Raw genomic sequence first — 21983 nt, forward strand, 5'->3', positions numbered from 1 at the left:
TGACAAACATAGAAGAGCGGCTCCTGTTTTTGTTCCTGGGGATAGGGTATGGTTGAGTACTAAGAATATTCGCCTAAAAGTTCCATCCATGAAATTTGCTCCTCGCTACATAGGCCCTTACAGGGTTCTCACTCGTATCAATCCGGTTGCGTATCGCCTTGCTCTGCCACCTGCCTTGCGCATTCCTAACTCTTTTCATGTCTCCTTGTTGAAACCCCTCATTTGCAACAAATTCTCCTCTAAGGTCCCCTCGCCTCGTCCTGTTCAGGTGGAGGGTCGGGAGGAGTACGAGGTCAGCTCCATCATTGACTCCAGAATTTCAAGGGGAAAATTGCAATATCTGGTCAACTGGAGGGGATATGGTCCTGAGGAGAGGAGTTGGGTACCTCAGGAGGACGTCCATGCTTCTCGCCTTCGCAGAGCATTTCACCTCCGCTTCCCATCTCGCCCCGGTTCATTCCGCCCGGTGGGCGTATCTGAGAGGGGGGGTACTGTCAGGGTACCTGAGGCCTCTACCTCTAAGGGAGGTAGAGACTTGGTGGTGTATCCGTCCAGGCGAGCGGTTTCCTCCGTTCCTCGCGGTTCATCCAGTCACTTAAACACCGGCCGCGAGGAATCCACGTCCTTTTCTAGCAGGACGCTCAATACGTGACGTCATGACGCTATCACGAGCGATCTGTCACTCAAGTGTCCGATATCCAATCGGTACTTGTCAGAGGCGCGATTTCCATCCAGAGCCAGGGTATTTAAGCTTACTCCTTACTTCAGCTCATTGCCCTGTCGTGGTTCTAGCTTGTCTAGTCACTCAGTGCTCTGGTATTCTAGTTTGCTCTATTGGTTTTGACTCGGCTCGTTGTACTACCCTGCTTCTCTGTTATCCCTTGACCCGGCTTGTCTCCCGCTTATCTGTCTTCTCCTTCCCTCGACCTCGGCTTGTCTCTGACTATTCTTTACTCTCGGTACGTTAGTCCGGCCATTCTAAGGCCCGGTATACGTACCTTTCCACTCTTTGTACTCTGCGTGTTGGATCCCTGTCCCGATCCTGACAAAACTCACCTTAACCTAGCGCCGCATGGGTCTGCCTGCGCTGGCCACGCCCCCAATTTGCCTCCTTCGCGACATAATCAGAATTTAAGATGTTTAGCCAATACAATGCTTTTCCAAAGAGAAAGCATTGGATTGGCTGAAATCGTCAAAGAGGTGGGATGGGGCAGGGCCAAACACTGTTTTGGCCAATCAGCACCTCCTCATAGAGTTATGTCTTAACACACGGTTTACTCTCACCAAAACTGGCCAAGAGTCATGCCATGCTTACCATAAGATTGCCATCAGTACTCCATGACACTGTGAGCACAAAGTCCTTTTGTTTAGCAGACAGCCTTGTCACAGCTCCAATTTTGGAAATTTCAATTCCATTTGTTGCAAACGGCAAATTAATTTTCCTGGGAGTAAAAAAAAGTATTAAACATTGCAATGCTAAATAAATGTACTTGCTAGTATACACAAAGATGTCTAGAATAAGGAATATAAACACAAATGGGAGAATTTAGAGATGATGGTGCAGAATGAAATTGATGATGCAACCAGGGCCGGCGCGTCCATAAGGCGGCACAGGCGGCCGCCTTAGGGCGCACCGGCTCTGGGGGCGCAAAATTCCAGTGACCGGCAGGAGGGAAGTGCTCCCTCCTGCCTGGTCACCTCCTGGATCCCCGGAGCGGCGCTGAAGTTCATTAGGAGGCGGCGAGGGAGCTCTCTGATCTCTCTGACCAGCTCCCTCGCGCGCCTTTTGCTGATGCCGCGGGAGCCGGAATATGACGTCATATTCCGGCTCCCGCGGCATCAGAAAACAGCCTGCGAGGGAGCTGGTCAGAGAGATCAGAGAGCTCCCTCGCCGCCTCCTAATCAACTCCAGCCGCACGCCTCCCAGCAGCCCCACTGGACCACCAATGAAAGACCCACGCCAGCACTCCAGGTAGGGAGGCTGGGTGGGAAATTTAAATTTAATTTAGATAATTAATTACTGTGTGTGTATGTGTGTGTGAGTGTGTATGTCAGTGTGTGTGTGTGTTCGAGTATGTGTCTGAGTTTGTGTGTGTCTGTCAGTGTGTGTGTGAGTGAGTGTGTGTCTGTCAGTGAGTGTGTGTGTGTCTGTCAGTGAGTGTGTGTGTGTCTGTCAGTGAGTGTGTGTGTGTCTGTCAGTGTGTGTGTGCATGTGAGTATGTGTGTCTGTCAGTGTGTGTGTGCATGTGAGTATGTGTGTCTGTCAGTGTGTGTGTGTTCGAGTATGTGTCTGTGAGTTTGTGTGTGAGTATTTATTTTTCTGTAAGCCTGTCTGTATGTATGTATCTGTATGACGGTATGCCTCTGTATGTATGTATGTGTCTGTATGTCTTGTACGTATGTTTCTGTATGCATGTATGTAACTGGATGTATGTTTGTCTCTGAATGTCTGTATAAATGTCTCTGTATGCATGTATGTAACTGTATGCCTTTATGTCTCTGTATGTACGTATGTGTGTGTCTCTGTATGCCTGTATGTCTTTATATGCATGTTTCTGTATGTATGTATGTGTCTGTATGACGGTATGCCTCTGTATGTGTCTGTATGACGGTATGCCTCTGTATGTATGTATGTGTCTGCATGCCTGTATGTCTCTGTATGTATGTTTCTTTATGTCTGTATGTATGTGCCTGAATGTCTTTGTATGTATGTTTCTGTATGCCTGTCTGTATGTATGTGTCTGTATGACGGTATGCCTCTGTATGCATGTATGTCTTTATATGCCTGCATGTCTCTGTATGCATGTATATCTCTGCTTGTATGTCTCTGACTGTATGTGTCTGTATGTCTCTGTATGATTATTTCTGTCTTTGTATGACAGTGTACCTGTATGACTTTGACTGTGTGACTGAAAAATGATGCCTGTGGCTTGGGAGGAAAGACACACAGGTGAAGATGCATTTTTTTTTTTTTAATGAGGGTTGGGGGCGCCAAAATGCATCTTCGCCTGTGTAACTAAAAATCCTAGCACCGGCCCTGGATGCAACCACAGAGGTATTAACAAATATACAATACATGTATATTTCTACGTGTAGAAGAGTGTTCACTGCACTTTAAAAACTACACTATTACTACTATCCGCACTGTTGTGACTTTTATTTTTACTAATAAATACAATTCAAATTATTAAAATTAGGGACTTTTCTAATTCAAGAAATAAAGTGTGATGTCTCACTGAGAGTGGGCACTCAATAAAACAGGAACACTGCTCTCAATGGGACAGTGTTAGTGTGGGTAGTGCCAGTCTACCCATGAACCCATATTTGGACATGAACCCAAAAACAGAATTAAAAAAGATATATATATATATATATATATATATATATATATATATAATATATACCAGAGAAATCTCTATCCAAAAACAGAGCCCCCTAACTGGTAGATAAGAAATTATAGACAATGATACTCTCTAAATGGTATCTAAAAGTAGTGTGATTAGATAAAGGTATAGAGGAGATTCCCAGAAATGACTACAATGTACTATACAGGCTTTATTAAGTGCGGTCAAATGTACCAAGTAACAACGGCTAAATAAGGTTGTATGGTGCTAGAGACCTATATAACTTTATTTAATCACACTACTTTTAGACTCCATTTAGAGAGTATTGTTGTCTGTAATTTCTTATCTATCAGCTAGGGGGCTCTGTCTCTGGATAGAGCTTTCTCCAGTATATATTTTTTTTCAATTTTTAATTCATAAATTCATGTATGGAATATTGTTATTATGATTTGTAACTCTAGTATGCATAAAGCATAAATAGACATAATAATACATAGTATCCTATTGGGGCATACATATGACTAAGTATTTACTATAAGCATTGTGAATCAACTCCTAATATTATCCCCGGAATACTTTTATTAATAGCTAGGTTTAACCTGGCTTGTTTTCCACTTAAAGGAACACTCCAAACACCATAACCATTATAGCATGCTGAAGTGGTTATGGTTTGCGCAGTGCCATGGGTCCCCTCATTGTTTTGCAGTCAAAGTATTTTAGAAGAGTCTGTCAGATGCTGCACTCCAACTCCACTACCTCAGCCGGAAAGCCAGAAGCTCTCTATCTAAGCTAAGTTTGTGTAGGGCTTGCTCATTGGCTGAGAGTAATCAGCTGATGCTCTAAGCCAATGACCTAGTCCTGCAATGCAAGAATTAGCTTAGAAGAACTCTCCATAGAATGCAGCAGATGAGTGGAGAGGGACAAAGACAAACTCCTTAAATGGGGGGTGGGGGAAATTCACTCATGACACTGTAACCACTACGGATACATATGGTGGTTATGGTGCTTGAAGTATTCATGTAAGAACATATTTAATTTCTAAGATAGATTTTTAAGCTTCATCTATGCTGTTCAATACTCACTTTCCCAATAATGTAATAGTTTTTCCTTGGACCACCACGTTGATTGACCCCACTTGGATCATAATTCTGGTAATTGCTGTTCCCCCTTCTCTCTGCACTTGAATGTTGAATTCAGGAGAGTTGGTGTTGCAAACAGTGGCAAGGATGTAGTTACAAGTTCCAGAGAACTCATAAAGATCATTATCGAATGTAAAGAAGTGATTGTTGCCCCATGTAGAACAGACACCTTTAGTAGCATCTGTAAAAAGAAACATCTCACAATGACTTTACATTACACACCTAAACTTCATATTGTTTTAATAAAAAAAAGAATGAATGTTCCCCTAATACTTATTTTATCTTCAGATTACACCAGCATTTGGTGAAGGCATCTGTGGAGGGTTGGTGGAATTTCACTGAAGCAATCTGAGACTTTTTACAAAAATAATATAATCATATAAGGTATTACTTGACACCATAAATGTTGGTGAATATCATTCATGTTTTTTTTAAATGTTTGAATAGTTTTATAGAGGATAACTATGAAAACTGTTATCTTTAGTTTTCTTTTTCACTTTTTTCCCCCACTGGTCTAGATATAAAAACGGTAATGACTTAGAAATATGTTTATCCCTCTCCATGGTGGGTACAATGCTACGCAGGCTAAATTTCTATTATTTGAGAAGCTATTTTGCAAGCTGCTAAACTAAACACTACCATATACATTATTAATTGTGACGGACAACGATAACCAAAAATTGACCTTCACAACAAATGCAAACATATCTTTTGGATAGATCTGGTTATGATCTATGATTAGTCAGACATTAAATTACAAAGTAGAGTTTGATTAAATCATGAATTGTAGTCCAAATGACCTAAACAGGCACAGACCCAAGTTACGTAATTAGAAATATGACGCCGTGCCTATTATTGGTTTGTGTAAGATTAGTAATTCAGAAAAGGGATGGATTATGGGATTTCATATTTACCACCTTATACGGAGTTGTTTTCCAAGTTATTTTAAGCTTGACAGTAATCAAACAACAAAAAAAATTTCCATTTGCCTATTTATATATTTAGAATGTATTCTGCCAGGAAGAACACAATTTGGTTCTCTCCTTCTCTTCTTTATGCTGTGAAGAGCAGGAACAATACTGCCATGTAGTTAAAATTTACAAATAAATAAATAAGTGCAATTATTACTTGTATGATTAAATAATACTGTAACGATAAAGAGTTACAGTGATTGAAGATGTATATCTTTGAAAGTTACACTGCAGGTAAGTATTAGAATGGTGGGACAAGGATTTCCAATCAGGACTTCCTGTTTTTTCTGTTGTGACTTTCTTTGTTGACTATACTATAAAATAATCATCAAAAAATGTATTGATGACAAAAAAAATACATAGATAGCCAACTCATGCCTTTTAGGAAAATATGGTTGATATACGTTTGTTTTTATCTTACTTCACTCTTCTTTCAAAAAGAAAGACTTACAACATGTCAAATTGGCAGGAGACACTCCGAAACCTCCAGGAATTACATCTGTGGGTGTTAAAAAAAAATGTTACAATTGTATAATTTAACATATTGTGGATATTCATATTCTACCAACAGTTCCTTTTGTTTGGGCAAGTTAATTTACCATCATCTTTGAATTGTACTCTTCGTTCAGAAATTACTATATGAAAGCACCTTCTATACTTCATTGATTTTGAAATAATACACAAAACTATTCTGATTAAAATGATAAACCTGTTGTGTAGTTGTGTTTTCTAAATGTAACGAACCTCTTGTACTTCGTGAAGTATGTTCATTTGCACACTCCCAAAATGCTAGGGACTATAGAAGGTAGTGTCAGGAAGCAGAGCCTATAGTAGTCTTCTCAGGCTCGGTAAAATATAGGGGAGAGAGGAGAAGACACAGATATAGTGTAGTATGTTGAATTGCTTGATAGTGATAAATAAAGAAAAAGGGCTCCCAAAGGGTTAAATGTAGACTTTGATCTTTTTAATTTTTTGTAAATAGACTTTTTTATTTCACTTCAATTTTTATCCTTTTTACCTATGTTTGGTTTATTAAAATTTCAGTATTTTAGCACCTTTATATCATATATTGCTCCTAAACATCTTCAATATCCTAAATATTGTAATCAGTCTGTAATTGTATCCACCAATGTGTTTTTACATTCATATGTTCTTAATGTCTATTTACCGCACATTTTTTACATATTTGCTTCCCCCCTTCCTTATTACTTAACTGTATACATAGTTTTTATCCTATTCTATTTCTCATTATCTTGCAAATGCTTCTTCCTTCCCCCCCCCCTCCCTTGTACTACATTTTCCATAATCCTGAGAGGTAGGAGGTCTCTCCTAAGCCCTCCCTCTTCTCCTCGGACAATGGTAGTTGCTAGATCCTAAGCACATTTGCAATCTGTTATTTTTATTTCCTTTTTACTGTCAAATTTTTACCTGAATGTCTGGTCACATGATCTATGATGTCACTAATTAGAATGATATCAGTTATTGCAATGCTATTTAAACAGGATAGGCCTTGTATGCTGTAACACTTTGAAAAAGCCTTGCTAACAGGTAAAACCTTTTTGCTACATTGTTTTATTTTATTAATCTCCAATAAAGATAGCAAATTTTAGCTATTTTGGAGCCTTCCAGCCTATCCTTTTTAACATCACAATTTCATCATTAAGAACTTGAGGACTCGCAAGTGATATCCTTGGTGGGGATTATTCCACCTACACTTCCTATACTGAGCAATATTCCCTTTGCTCCCCGCTTGTGAGTATACCTCCACTTTTTCTCCTAGTTTTACTCCAGACTATACAGAGAGTACTATATTGTGTTTTTATTTCTCCTCCTATACACTGAGGATACCAGTTTTTGCACTGACACCAGAACACCTTGACCCCAAAGAAGTCACTGAGAGTACACCAGGACCATCATCATTTCCTTAGACGGGGATTGTACCATCCAGGCGCATATATCTGGAGCTGAATATAAGCTCTAGAAAATTGTAAATGCAATATTTTTCTTTATTTATTACTATCAAGCAATTTAACATACTACACTATATCCGTGTCTTATCCTCTCTCCCCTATATTTCACCAACCCTGAGAAGACTACTATAGGCGCTGCTTCCTGACACTACCTTCTATACCTAACATTCCACCAGAAAAGAAGAGACTCTGGTTCCAGGGAAGTTCTAGCAGCCATATTATAAGCACTGATACATTCCATGCCCCACTTATTTAGTGATTATAGCCCGTTCGCATAGTATGCTGATTCGTACTTTCCCAAAATCCAAGCTGGTTGTGGGAACAAATCAAGCTGTCCGTCGTTCGCATACCCAAACATCAGTCTAGACTTGATGAAGGGTACATTAGGAATGTTTTATTATGGTCAGGTGGCCCACTTACATACACAGACCCACAGCAGGGGGTCTCAAACAAGGACATAGCATAACACTCCCACAACATGCCCATGACACTCCCACAACACGCCCAGGAGTCTCTGTGTCTGGGAGATAATTCGGTGTACTTTTCTTAAACTAATTATCTTCCAGGCACTAGAGTTATAAATCATAAATCATACAACATAAAATATTAAAAATACACATAATACATACAGGAACACCCACAAATATTATATCCCTGGATAGCCTGGATCTGAGCACCCAAGTTGTCCAACCGGAGTAAAGTGCGAACAACCCTACCGAACAGTGCTCTCCTGGCTTGTCGTGGAAAGAAGCAGGCATTTGTTTGAAATTTCCTGTGTTCGTGAGGTCGAGTGCCCGACTTAGAGTTTCAGACACTAGACGACCAAGTCTCGCTGCCTACTTTTTATGTGACAAGATGGCCGCCGTTTTCTCCAGCCACACAGAGAGAGCACTTACGTTTGTGGCAGAATACCTTCTAATGTGACACAATGTACCTTAAGCATTGATATAATAGACAATCCAATATGAACTTAAAACGTAACATACTATCTTTCGAGCTACATGAAGTTTTGAATAAACGAAATGTGTTATACATTAACTTATTATACATTATTGTATTCTAGGAGAGAACTGAATGGGAAGCTTGCAAATTTATTGGTAGGACCTAAATCTAATGAATATTGCCACCAAAACTTTTCAGCTTACACTCTTCCATGTGACATAAAGGATAAACAAAAATGCAACAGTCTTGTTTGATGATAATTACAGATAATAGGTAACAGCAAGTAATTACTCAATCAAATATTATAATGGATAACTAATACTTATATATTTTATGCAATGCTACTTACAGTCAAAGGAATCATATTCTGATGCTACTGGGTCATCGGTATCTGTGGATAGATTAATGGAAATGAATAACTTATAAACCTATTTACTAAAGTAAGAATTCAAAGTGAATATCAAATTTAAGGCAATATTTGCCAAACTGATTGCATAGCTGACTTAGAGATTTTTTTTCCAGTTTAGCATTTTTAACCTTAAATTTGAATTTCATTTTAAATTCTCACTTAAGTGAATAACCCTGCAAATAATCGTAGATTTAAAGGATCTACCAATTTTGATAGCTGTTATAATTACAATTGGTACTGGATAAAAATGTAACAATGCTAATACGTATTTTATGTATTAAAAAAAAAATGCTCATTGCTTTATTGGACTTGAATGCAAACAATTCCAAATGTAAAAGGCAATAAGCAAAGCTTTACTGGTGTTCTTTGAATTGGCATTTTCTTGTGAAATTCTTGTTAAATACACGATTCTTGATCTTCCAGAAAACATCTTAAACTATAGCTCCCTTGAACTTTAACAATTGACAATCAATAATCTATCTTCTGTCAGCTATTTCAACCTTGTCCTGTCAAAACTACACACTTTCATCTACCTTGGAAAAAGCAGTACGCAAAGTCAATGCAAAAGCTACAACCACTACTGCAAATAAGGCCCAAAATTAAATATTTTATTATTTATCGGGATTCCAGAATAGCTATTTGTAACTGAAGTCGTTCTCACACCTCATGTGAATTCCTTCACTTTCTATTCTATTTCTATATTACCGTCCACGCTTGTATTACACAGAAGAATGTATATACTGTATATTGTACGTACACCTAGCAACCTATCTTCCCTTCTGCATACATTGCAACGTTTATCTTTTGGATAATCACACCACACTCCCTTTTAGACTTTAAGTTTGTTTGAACAGGATATTCACCACCCCTTTTTGAAGTGTATCTTACTGAATATGCCACGGTTACTCAAATGGTTTATTTACTCATTGTAAAGTTCTGCAGAATATATTGAAATTTTACAGAAATATTATTAATAAATATTGATAACTGAAAAATTATAAGCCATTTACCCTTATAACCAGTGAATGTTTTCCCCAGTACTAACCCATATATATCAAATTTCTCAAACTAACAGTTATATAGTGACATTCACCTGCTCAACCCACAACGCAAATATATGCTTATGGAGTAAAATAAACCCAAAATAAACATACTAAAGATACAAGTATAACAAAGTTATATAACATAACCAGGAGGATGAATAGATGCTTGCAAGAAACCTCTCCCACTGTTTGTTCCCATATTTGAAAATGTCATTATTGAATGCTCTTATTTTCTTAGTATATGCTCTGCACTTTGCGGGGATTTACCCAAATCCAATGGGAGCGTGATTTGAGGAAACCACTCTTTTATAACCAAATCTATAGTGTATTTCCAATTCTGGAGGTTGTTTCTAAGATTGGAATATGGTAGATGTTGGCAAGCATGGTCACAAGGAGTGGCATCCTTGGGTAGAGTTATGACAGAGGAATGATATAATCAGGTAGTAGGAAAGGTCACTCACCATTGGACAAGGCAACCTGGTACTGCTGAAACACTGGACACAGAAATACAAGTTATTTCATGTTTCAATAAAACTCCATTCTCTACATCAGAGGTAGGCAATCTCCAGCACGCCAGATGTTGTGGACTACTACCTTGATGCTTTGCCAGCATTAAGGCTGCAAGAGCATTCTGGGGGATTTAGTCCACAACATCTGGAGTGCTTAAGGTTGTCTAGCTTTGTGCTACACATAGCTTAAGAAGCAATAAGTTAGAAGCAGGTGTTCAGAAAGACTGTTGTCAGAACGACTGCCATTTCCACCAAATATAACTCAAATGTACACCATCTGGATATTTATGTCATTATCATATTTTGGATGCACAGTAAAAAGAGATGTTTTGTAAACGCACCATTAATAAATATGTTATATTTCCATTAAATAAAGCATCTATAAAAAAAAAAAAATGCCTCAGTGTAACATATGTATTTAACTTACCTAGTTGAGTATTTGAGCCAGAATCTGCAAAATAAATATAATGTATTACTTTGGCAATCTAAAGAGAAGGGATTTTACCGTAGTACTTTCTCTATGTAAGAAACGGACTGACAACGTGATATTCTTGATAATTTTCATTATTCAATAATCATGAACAAATGATTAACGAACATGAACATCCTATACTTTTTTTTAGCATAGTTGGCACATTCATACATGGTTCCTATATACAGCAATTAGCTCAATTTAGAAAGTAACAGAATCTGATTTGTTTATGATACTGAAAAACTGCAACATCATCATTTAAATCTATAATTTTGATAGATGTTGAATAATAATTAAATAAAATTACTTAATTGAAATATAATTAAAAAGTATATTTTAAGGTTACCTAAGCCACTTTGAATATTTTTGGCACATTTACATACGTATATATATATATATACTTACTCGGTTTAAGTACATTGTTTCCTGCAAAGGAACCATCTCTATGAATTGAATCTGTGTAAAGAAACACAGATAGAAGTTTGGATTAAAAAAAAAAACAAATATAATTTTAAGTCAAAGTACAAAGACTAGAAGTATAATGATTCCCACTATCCCCATACTTTTTCTAGACCTGGTTTTATATTCATGGCTGGAGTTTATTAGCACCGAGGACAGGACAGACAAGGAAACAATGAATGCTGGGTACCAGGTACTCTATACCGATCAGGCATAACATTAAAACTACTGACAGGTGAATTGAATAACATTGATTCCAGGGATGGAATATATTATACAGCAAGCAAGCAATCAGTTCTTGAGTTTCATGTGTTGGAAGCAAGAAAAATGGGCAAGTTAAAAGATGAATTTGACAAGGGCCAAACAGTAATGGCTAAATGACTGGGTTAGAACATCTCCAAAATGGCAAGTCTTCCTAGTTTGCAGTGGCTAGTACCTGCCAAATGTGGTGCAAGGGAGGACAACCAGTGAACCGGTGTCAGGGTCATGTGCTCTCAAGACTCATTGATACATGTGGGGAGCGAAGGCTAGCCATCTGGTAAGGTCACAGAGAAGAGCTATAGTAGCTCAAATTGCTAAAAACCTTAATGCTGGTTATGATAGAAAGGCATCAGAACACACAGGGCATCACAGTTTGCTGCATGTGGGGCTGCGTGCCCATAGACTGGTCAGAGTGCCCATGATGACCCCTTTCTACTGCTGAGAGTACCTTCGATGGGGATGTGAACATCAGACCTGGACCATGGAGCAATGGAAGAAGGTTGCCTGGTCTGATGAATCACATTTTCTTTTACATCAGGTGGATAGCATGGTGTGTGTGTCATTTACTTGGCGAAATGCAGCAGGATGCACTATGGGAATTAAGAAGGCGGACAGAGGCAGTGTTATGCTCTGGGTAATGTTCTGCTAGGAATCTTGTGGATGTTACTTTGACACATACTACCTACTTAGAGATTGTTGCAGAACACATACACTCCTTCATGGAATGGTGGTCCTCTTTGACCTCTTTCATCCTGCCACATTGCAAAATTGCTCAGGAATGGTTTGAGGAACATGGCAGAGTTTAAGGTGTAACCTTGGCCTCCAAATTCTCCAGATTTCAACAAATCTGCAACTCTGCAACTTGCAGAACATCTGCTTTTAATGTCTTGGTGCCAGATACCACAGGACACATTAAGAGGTCTTGTGGAGTCCATGTCTCAATGCATCAGAGCTGTTTTGACAGCACATGGGGGTCCTACACGATACTAGAAAGGGATGTTTTTTATGTTGTGACTGATCAGTATATGTGTGTGTGTGTTTATTAGTTAGGTGTCTTTATTTACTAGTACCCCACGATGAAGCAGTTATAATAAACATGACTGCATGCAATGAAAGATACTTGTGAACTATTGGTCAGTCAGACATCTTAAATGTTAGCTTAGCTTCTAAATAAGGCTGCTCCACTATTCTCCTACACCAATCATGCTACCAGTTGTTAAATATGCTCTATCTTTTCATCTTGACCCATAATGTTCAGAATACTATGCATCCTATTCATATTATTTTCCTGTCTGTAATTTATAGAAATTAAAAAAAAATTCAAAGATTATAATGGTAGTAATTTGATGTAGTGAAAGAAAATCATACATAAAATAAATGTTCCTATGGATATAGTTAATGTGTTTAATGTTATTCTATGACACGTCACCATTTCTATCTTGTACAGAAACATATATGGGTTTTTTTCCCTGTAATTTTCTACCTTTTGTTAAATCTACCTTTCAGTGTCTTATTCAAATCTGTCTGGATGTTAATTGATGACAAAAGTAAATTCACCCATGAACATTGCGATTCAAGTCATTATATTACCATTCAAATGATTGTTTAGAACACCTGTTAATAAAATCTTGGTACTTTAGTACATTAACATCCATATTTGAATACACATTTTTTTTTATAGCTTCAAAATTACCCAGGAAACTATGAATAAGAGGTAACCTGGGGCAGCCATGTACCAAAATCTGAATTGTATTTTCAAATAATTTACCAAACACAATTAGAAAGTTGTTTTTGGCTCAGGCAGATCAGTTGTTCTTATTATAGATTGACTGTCCAAAAGGCAACTGCCATGAAATTAAAATTGTTTCAGTAACCAAGAAGTCTACACCTTTCCTAATTACTCACTTTTTTGTTTGCCGTAAGAAACAGATCTTTGATCGGACTGGGGTATCACAGGATACTTTTGTTGAACACATTTTATACAATTTTGAAATAGCATTTGGTTCTCTAATGACAGTGCCCTGTTTAAGTCTTGTAGAACAGTCATGTTACCACAAACAAAATGAGGTAACCCACTCCATCCCAAGGAACCATAAAATGCAGACCGAAGCAGGACCACCAAGTCCTTAATACATAGCAAGGTAGAGAGGCTTCAGGCACTCACAAGGTTCAATTTAGGCAGATTTATTGAAGTAAAAAAAAATACTACAGGGCAATGTTTTGATCTTCACCAAGGTTTTTTTTCAAGCTAACAGCGGCTTGGCAGCTATTGCCACTGGCTGCCCACTGTTTAGTAGGCATACCCCTACTTGCTGCATAGGACACGAGGAAAGACTTAACCTCCCTTATACTAAGTATTTTTGCTTTGCATTAGTAAAGTTGTCTGAAAGACCACAATTACAAAAAGGAATTTTAGTCTTTCATCGTTCAGCTTCTTAGTAGATAGCTTCCTAATCCATGTGGGATTGCCATGAGGATGTCAAAAAGGAGCTATCTAATACGCAGCTCCCTAATTTGGTATCCTTAAAAATGGCAATTGCACAGAGCTACCAAATTTAGGCAGTTATCTACTAAATGGTCGCAAGGTGCAGGCACAGACCGCAGCAAAGGTCAGAATTTCAGTTCCCTCGGAAAATTTGGATGGTGCCCAAGTCTACTACAGATTGACAGCCAGGCCCGGGTTTTCTACTAGGCAGAGTAAACATCTGTCCATAATGGGGAACCTGTTTTCATCACTTATAATGTATCTTATGGAGCTTAGATGGTCTGGTGTGGACAGATAAGTATTAGGAGCCTTGGCTAAAGTGCTCTGTACTCCAGTCAGCCTCATATGATTGATAGCAGACCTGCAGGAACAGTTATAGAGGGTATAAAACTCAGTGTTGCCCCAGCTCCTCCAGTGGTGGGAGAGAAATCACTTGCCATCTGTCAATTTATACTGATCAGCCACATAATCAAGCAGGAAAAATTGTCAAGTCAAAATAAATGTGACTTTGACAAGAGCCAAATAGTGATATCTAGACAAGTCCAAAATGACAAGTCATGTGGGGTGTTCCCAGTATGCAGTAGATTGCACCTGCCAAAAATGGTGCAAGGAAGGACAACCACTAAACCGGTGTCAGGGTCATGGGTGCCCAACTCTCACGGATACGCTTGGGGAGCAAAGGCTTGCCGATCTGGTCCGATCACACAGAAGGGTTCAAATTGCTTAAAAGTCTAATGCTGGCCATGACAGAAAGGTGTCAGAACACACAGTATATCACAGTTTGCTGTGTATTGGACTGCATAGCTGCAGACCAGTCAGTGTGCCCACGGTGAGCACTAAACCCTACACTAAATAATTCTAAGCACCCCTTATGCCATTTTTAACACTTAAAACCCTAACTAACTCTGACATAACCACTTTCAAATCGTAAAGGGCGCTGTAGTTACTATAACTATTTCATCTCACTGAATGGGCTATAGTGCTCGGAGTAACCTGGCACTGTCCCTCCATTCAGTGTTAAACCATTTTCGAGCAGCTAAAAGGACATGCATTACTTTGAGACAGCAATCTCATTCAAAAGTTTTACCTTTGAATGAGACAGTTGCCTCACTCTGCAGGTTGAAAAACAACAAATAGGTAAATGTGATTTTTTTGTTATGTACTTGCTTATTCTTTTTTTATGCTTTCCACACCCACTCCAGGGGATGTCCTATCCCTTGGAATGCTTGAAAGGTTCATCGGGAAGTCTAATCAGTATGATCATGTAGGGCAGGCTACGGTGTTGAGTTTCTCTCTGTTGCTGTTCCACAGTGAAACCCTAATTCTGTCATTAGTGGACTTGTTTTAAACTGGGGAGACTGAAGTAACTCCTTTAGCTGAAAATTTTGCCCAGCAATGCAACCTGACCAAGTTAATAGTAAGCCAAAGTGTGTATTGCTTTATTTTCTTGCTTTATTTTGGTTTGTTTCTTTGTTCAAAAATGTTTGCTTGCCTTTAAAAATTTTTTGTCAAATTACACATTTCCCTTTTAACACTAAATAAGGGACATCAGGAAGCATAACTGACTGAGAATGTTTGTCAGTTGTCACTTGTCACGCTGTGTCTGTAATGATATTGATCACAATGTGCGGTGTTCATTAATATTAGTGTGCAAACAAGGTTTCAATTCTAATCAGGCAATCAGCACATTCACAATGGTTATGATAACTTGTTGACTTGAAAAACCTTCCTACGTGGGCAACAGTATAAAAACAAAAGTTTCAACATTCCTTCCCACCTCAAACGTATTCTTTCTATCTTTCTTCTACAGACTTTCTTTGGTGTTTGATCAAGTAAATATTAGTGTATGTTACTTAAACAAAGGAATTACACGGTGACAAAAAGATCAGCTGCATTATTCTAATGGTAAATGTATGGCCTCCCCCCATGTCTCCTACCTTACTAGCCTCTCCCCCAAATCTGTCCTTTCATCTGTCCATCTGCCAAACCTGTTACCTAACCAGCATCTCCTCCAAATCTGTCCCCTTACTAGCCTCTCTTTCAAATATGTGCCGTCAGTAGAACGAGGTAAGCTGTGTCTAGTGGCAGAATGTGACAGAGGTGGAACAGGAAAAAATTTAGCTGACATATTGTGGTGATGAGGAAATAATAAATCAGTTCATTATAGGTGTTCTTTTTTATGCCTAGTTGGTCTCAAATACATGTTTATTCTGAACATTGTTCCAAGCACAGGCAAAACCAATTAATAAGAATTCATCAAAGGAGACTTTTTACCTTTCTAAACTCTTAACTTAAATGATGCATATATTTGGGCGAAATTATTCTTCTTCTTCCCTGATCCATTTTAACACTTTCTAAAAGCTGCTAATCTTAGAAACTTCAAGAGGGAGAGAGAAAACAACAAAAAAAATACCTTAGCACAGGTGAGTTATAAATTATACAAAATTAGCAAAAAGTCATAACACCAAATATTCATCAATTTGGCCTGAACTAAAATAATAGATATTGCTTGCACATAATTATTTTGAAGTCATGGTAGTCTGGTGTGATCAAATTATCCTAAATCACCACTGACACAGAAAGATAGACACAATTTGAAAACCACTAATAATGGAAATAGTAGGGATTATCACTCTCAAACTTCAATGGTGTTCAGCCCAATACCCAAACTGTTCTGTGTCTGGATTAATGTATTGACCCACCATGAAGTCCAAATACAAATGTGTTATCTCACGCATGGGCACAAATAAAATATCAATATCTCTGAGCAGACTCTAGCACAAAAATTGATGTAAACAAGGTTTCAGCTGCAATCAGACAGTCAGACACTGAGTCTTAAACTCAAAGAATCCAAAAATTAAGTGCAGTGGTCCTTTAACTTATCTTTATTCTTAACAATAAACTGGTAATGATATTTTTTTTTACTTTGAAAAACCTTCCCACAGGGGGCAACAGTATCAAAACAAAGTCAAGTTTTCGGCATGCACCTCAAATTTTTTCTTCCTCTGCTTCTTTTATGAGTTTTCTTCTGTGTTTGATTCAGTAAATATTAGTGCATTTTGTTTAAACAAAGATATAACTATGTGGCAAAAAGATCAGAGACATTATTCCAAGGGTAAATCTACTACCGCCTCTTCATACATTATACGCGAATGCTAAAAACTTTGTATTATACTGTTGGCCCCGTGGCAAAGATTTTCAAGTCAAAATGTTATCATTACCATCATCAATGTGCTGACTGTCTGTTTAGAGCTGAAACCTTGTTTGCACAGTAATATTAATGAATTAACAATATAACACTGCAAACTGTGATCAATCGTGTTACACTCACACAGTGTTAATCACCAAAGTGAGAATTGTTGTGAATTCAAAGTGAATAACACATTTAAAGTTCAATAGCCACATTGAAAACATTCTCCAAGTCAGTTATGCTTCCTGATAGGCTATGCTGGCCTTAAATTTGAAATTCCCTATGAATTCCAGACTGTTCTTCAGCGAATAAAACTGACACTTTCTTATTAATGGTATAATGTTGTCTTTAATTTTTAGTATGCAGTAATTGTCAGTCGACAGAATACAGGAATGTGATGTAAAGCCCCGATACTCTGCGTCATTTAATGATGTGAGGACAACAGTAGTCCTTTATTAAAAGCAGTAAAGAGAAAAATAAAAAAATACGTCATATATAAAAAAATATGTCATATGAACACTTCAGTACAAGTGCACATGTGTGGAGTGAATAGAATATTGTGCAAACAGTCCAATATACACCAGCATAGAACTTTTAAAAGTAAGTATCTTATCTTGAAAACATGGAGTACTTTAAAACCAAAGAAAAACGTTTTACACATGGTCAGGCTAAGGTGAGGTATACCAATACAAAAGATAAAGATACATTAAATGGAAAAGTACACTAGCTATCAGGTCCTTGAATGAAAAGATCTTGAGCACACACATGTCCATACTTATCATGAGCAGCAGCGACAAATGTTGACCTACAATCATGCCTGAACCACAAATAAGACATTTATACATTTTCTGTCAGTGGAATTTTACACTACTGTACTTGCCCATGATGTGTATCAGAACGTAACAAATACGGACACATATTGGTATGCTTTTCCATGTACATGACATGCATCTTTTTTTCCCATCAAGAGTAGATTACTGTCCTTTGTTTTACAATGTCCGTAAGTCCAGGCCTTTATTCAAATAATGCCTTGTATTTAAAAGTCAGGACACTTTTGATTGCTAGCTTACTGGCAAAATGTAATAACGTATAGATAAAGGATTCAATATATTTAATATGATTAGGTGTCCAAGAGATTTAACATCCAGAAACATTGGGAGGAAATCAAAGTCAAGCCAAGTGAAGAGTCTCTGATTTTACTAGGTTAACTGAAATTTACTCCACCTGGTCAAAAATGTTTACCTTCTCTAAAACTGGTTAACCGGGTCTTAGGGTCCAATAAACTCTCACTCTTTATAAGATATATATAAATATTACGTCATGTACCTCCACCATGCTTTCAAAAAATAGAAAGGGAAGTTGCTTTGATACTAAATGATGAGCATAGTATTTCTCAGTTCTTAGTTTGCTAAAGTAAGTTTTGCTGCATATGATGCAGTCACAGTTGCACATGCACTCCATATATTATATTGTTATAGTCAAAAATTAATACTTAAATAAATAAAAGGACACTCCACTGCTCAAACTGAATTTTTTGTAAAACAAAAAATACTGTTTAACAGATATACCCCCAGTGAAAATTTGCATTCATTTATTTGTGATTTTTTTTTACTGCAGATATTTATAAAAACAACTTTTAAAAGCTGTAGTCTGCAGCTCTTGCAAGCTCTCTACCTCTAGCACCACCCAGGCTTTCCGTAGCTGTCCAATCACAGACTTCCCAATGCAGCTCAATGAAAAGACTTTGCAAGGCAGGGTCTTCGAGCAATTGCTGCCTTTTGAGTTTAGCTCCACTGAGCTAACCAAACCAGCAAGTAACTGGATCGGTTGCCTGATTGACAGCCAGGGTGTGTAACCAGTATACTTTACAAAAGTACCAATTTCTATCGAAATCTGCACTTTTTTTTGTAAAATTACAAAAAGAGGACAAACTCTTCACACAGAAAGCAATTCAACAAGCTAAAGTTGTCTATGGGTCCGGAGTGTCCCTTTAATATAAATATAACAACATATCAGTCTGGCTATCACTATATAGAGAAATAATATGCTTGATAAGGTAGCACATTTGAAAAGTAGACTTTAAATATGCACTCCAACCACCAGAACAACATATTTACTCATTGTATTGGTTAGTGTGCAATGAATCTTAAGGCACCATCACTCTTTAATAAGAGTCAAACCATTTTAAAGCTTTTTTACTAAACATGTCAACACTTAAAACATAGCCCCTTGACTGCAGTTTGGCAAATTCAGAGGTTCACATTCACATTGTCCTAATCCTGCCCACAGTCACCGAATAACACAGTGAACCATTGTTTTCGTTGCTCTTTTGAAACAACGTTCTAACGTTCGATCCCCATTGCGGCTATAAAAGCTTGAAAAAAAACTCAATAATTGACCATGTGCAAAGTCAAATTTAGCAACAATAAAACTAAAACAATATCATAAAACACTCAAGACTTTGAGAAAAATATTGACCTATAATTGTGTTTGATCACAAACAAACCATTAATATTATCTTTATGTCTGCTTGCATGTGACAGGCCTCTTATAACTGGAGGATTAAAAAAGACGGACGTCAGTAAGCTTTTCCGTGATCATATATACATTATATATATTTTTTCAGACCTGTAGAACATTACACTGCCCAGGCAGTCTCACTAATAATCACTTGTTTATGACAATCTTCAAATTAGGAAAATGTTTGATTGTACGTGTTTTAGAACAAAGCCTTTTTTACTCTGTTTACCTTAGCATGTTTGTCATATTTAATTTATTTGGTGTGTTTTTTTATCTGCAAAATATGTTCACATTATAAATATATATATATATAAAATCTAACTTTCTATTAACATACAAAAAGCAAACTTTTTGTAATTCTTTGAAGATAAAAGCAGAACAAAAACTGGTGACCACATGTACCATGCTCCAAATAGTTAAGACATCATGATCAACATGGTCTTAAAACAATAATAATAATTAGCAGGTGGGCCTTGACTGCCATGGTGAAGAGGCGTGTCTTGCAATAGCTCCTCTCCTTTATGCTCAGTTCAAACAATTTCTGGCTTCATTAACCTTGATTTGTCACTCAACCAAAGCCTTACCAGTCTCTGCAGTCCTGCAGACAAAATCCCGACAGAAGTAAACTTCCAGCTTTGAAGCATGCGGCCTACAGTGCACCGGGGGGACTGATCTCTCACCTCGGAGCTGCCCAAGGGCTAACATCACTATGCAGGTGCCCTGTTACCCCCCCAGACCAGGAGGTGTGATCCCGGTCCACCCATGGAGGGCTATCCTGATCCACTGGCAACAGGAGGTGAGACTACTGAACCTGCAGGTACACCTAGCAACCCATTAAGCATGGCAGATGCCACGTGGCACTCTGACACTGTTGAGGACCAGCCAGATATCTTGGTCAGGCTGGACAGAGCATTTGCGGACTTTTGGCAAAATCTGGTGATGCGAATGCATCAATCTGCCCTCAAGCAGCCGAATGAACACCCACCGCCACAGCAGACCCCAAACAAGTAACAAACATCCGCAGTCCCAGCAAAGGCCCCAAATGGCGGCGTGGTGGGAAGCTTCCTTCTCCCTCACGGAAGGCGGAACGCAGTGGGAAACCACTCCGAACCAGCACTCACTGCCACAATCCTGAGCTGAGGGCTCATACCCCGATGAACACCCTACACCCACAGAGAGAGAAACATCAACCTACAACTGAGCGTTACTGGAACATCGGTCACCGAGCCAAGAGCAACCGGACCAGTGGAAACTGCATAAGGGTGCTCACTCATGGCATGGGGCTGGCAGAGAAGAAAGTACTGGACTCTTGCTACACGAGAGGGCAGTAGGCAAAGCATGTGAATAGGGTGAACACATATAACATAAAGCCTGTAGTGTGAGATTCGGCTAGAAGTCTCAGTTAATATATAGCATCAACTATTGTACTAGAAACCTAACTCTGCCTTGATTGCTAGATATCCCATTAGTAGCCTAAACTTCTCTCTCACTTATCTTCACACACCAGACGTTTAATAACTCAGATGGGGTTATTTCCCTCTTAAAGCGGCTGAACAACTTCTCTTCTGTTTAATAAGGGAACTGAAAACATGTGGTTAAACCTCTTGTTTCTATAATATATTTCTTTATTATGTTATTTTTTTCCCTCCTTCTTGACTCTAGAGCTTGTGACACTAATCTACTAACTTATATAAAAAAGTGCAGTTAGCTAACATTATTAATCGTGGTTGCCTGTGTATAGAAACGCAACTTGTACCCTACTAATGTCGATTACTATACCTCTGCGCAGGTTAAACTTTGTATTGTTCATATAATTGCGATATCTCACTCACGTGAAAATAAAGAATTAAAAAATATTATAATAATAATAATTAATTAAAAAAATATATAAATATATATATATATATATTTGCATATATACATTTAATTTTTTTTTATTCATTTTTTTTATATCATATAAGATTACAAGATCCCATGCACTCCCTTTCTTACTAAACATCAACTTTAAAACTTTTAAAAATTTAAAGTTTGTGGGGTTTTTTTTAAACACCTGACGTAGACCAAAAATAGTGGTGATCATACAATGCATATGCTTGCCACAATGCAAATGGAACCCATTTTTCAGATACTGTTCTAGCAGGCTGCTCTTACAAGGTTAAGCTACTTACTTGGGAAATGCTTCCTCCTGTGGCTCTCTGCAGTGTGTGATTGTATATATATATATTTATGTTTATGTGTTTATATGTATGTATAAGTATGAAATATGAAA

General features: G+C 37.9%; 1 protein-coding gene across 1 annotated transcript in view; it reads right to left on the minus strand.

The window, feature by feature from the left end:
- MUC6 (mucin 6, oligomeric mucus/gel-forming) overlaps positions 1 to 12270 on the minus strand; it is a 79123-nt gene extending 66853 nt beyond the window's left edge. The window contains exons 1-7 of the mRNA XM_063437500.1: positions 12231 to 12270; positions 11205 to 11255; positions 10755 to 10778; positions 10280 to 10312; positions 8716 to 8757; positions 4427 to 4664; positions 1316 to 1442 (exon numbers count right to left, since the gene is read on the minus strand). Of these exons, the coding sequence (XP_063293570.1) occupies positions 1316 to 1442; positions 4427 to 4664; positions 8716 to 8757; positions 10280 to 10312; positions 10755 to 10778; positions 11205 to 11255; positions 12231 to 12270 (555 nt within the window). The remainder of the gene's footprint in view (positions 1 to 1315; positions 1443 to 4426; positions 4665 to 8715; positions 8758 to 10279; positions 10313 to 10754; positions 10779 to 11204; positions 11256 to 12230) is intronic.
- Between the last annotated feature and the right edge of the window lie 9713 nt (positions 12271 to 21983).

The sequence above is a fragment of the Pelobates fuscus genome, chromosome 12, assembly GCF_036172605.1.
Source record: "Pelobates fuscus isolate aPelFus1 chromosome 12, aPelFus1.pri, whole genome shotgun sequence".
In the NCBI taxonomy this organism is placed as follows: Eukaryota; Metazoa; Chordata; class Amphibia; order Anura; family Pelobatidae; genus Pelobates; species Pelobates fuscus.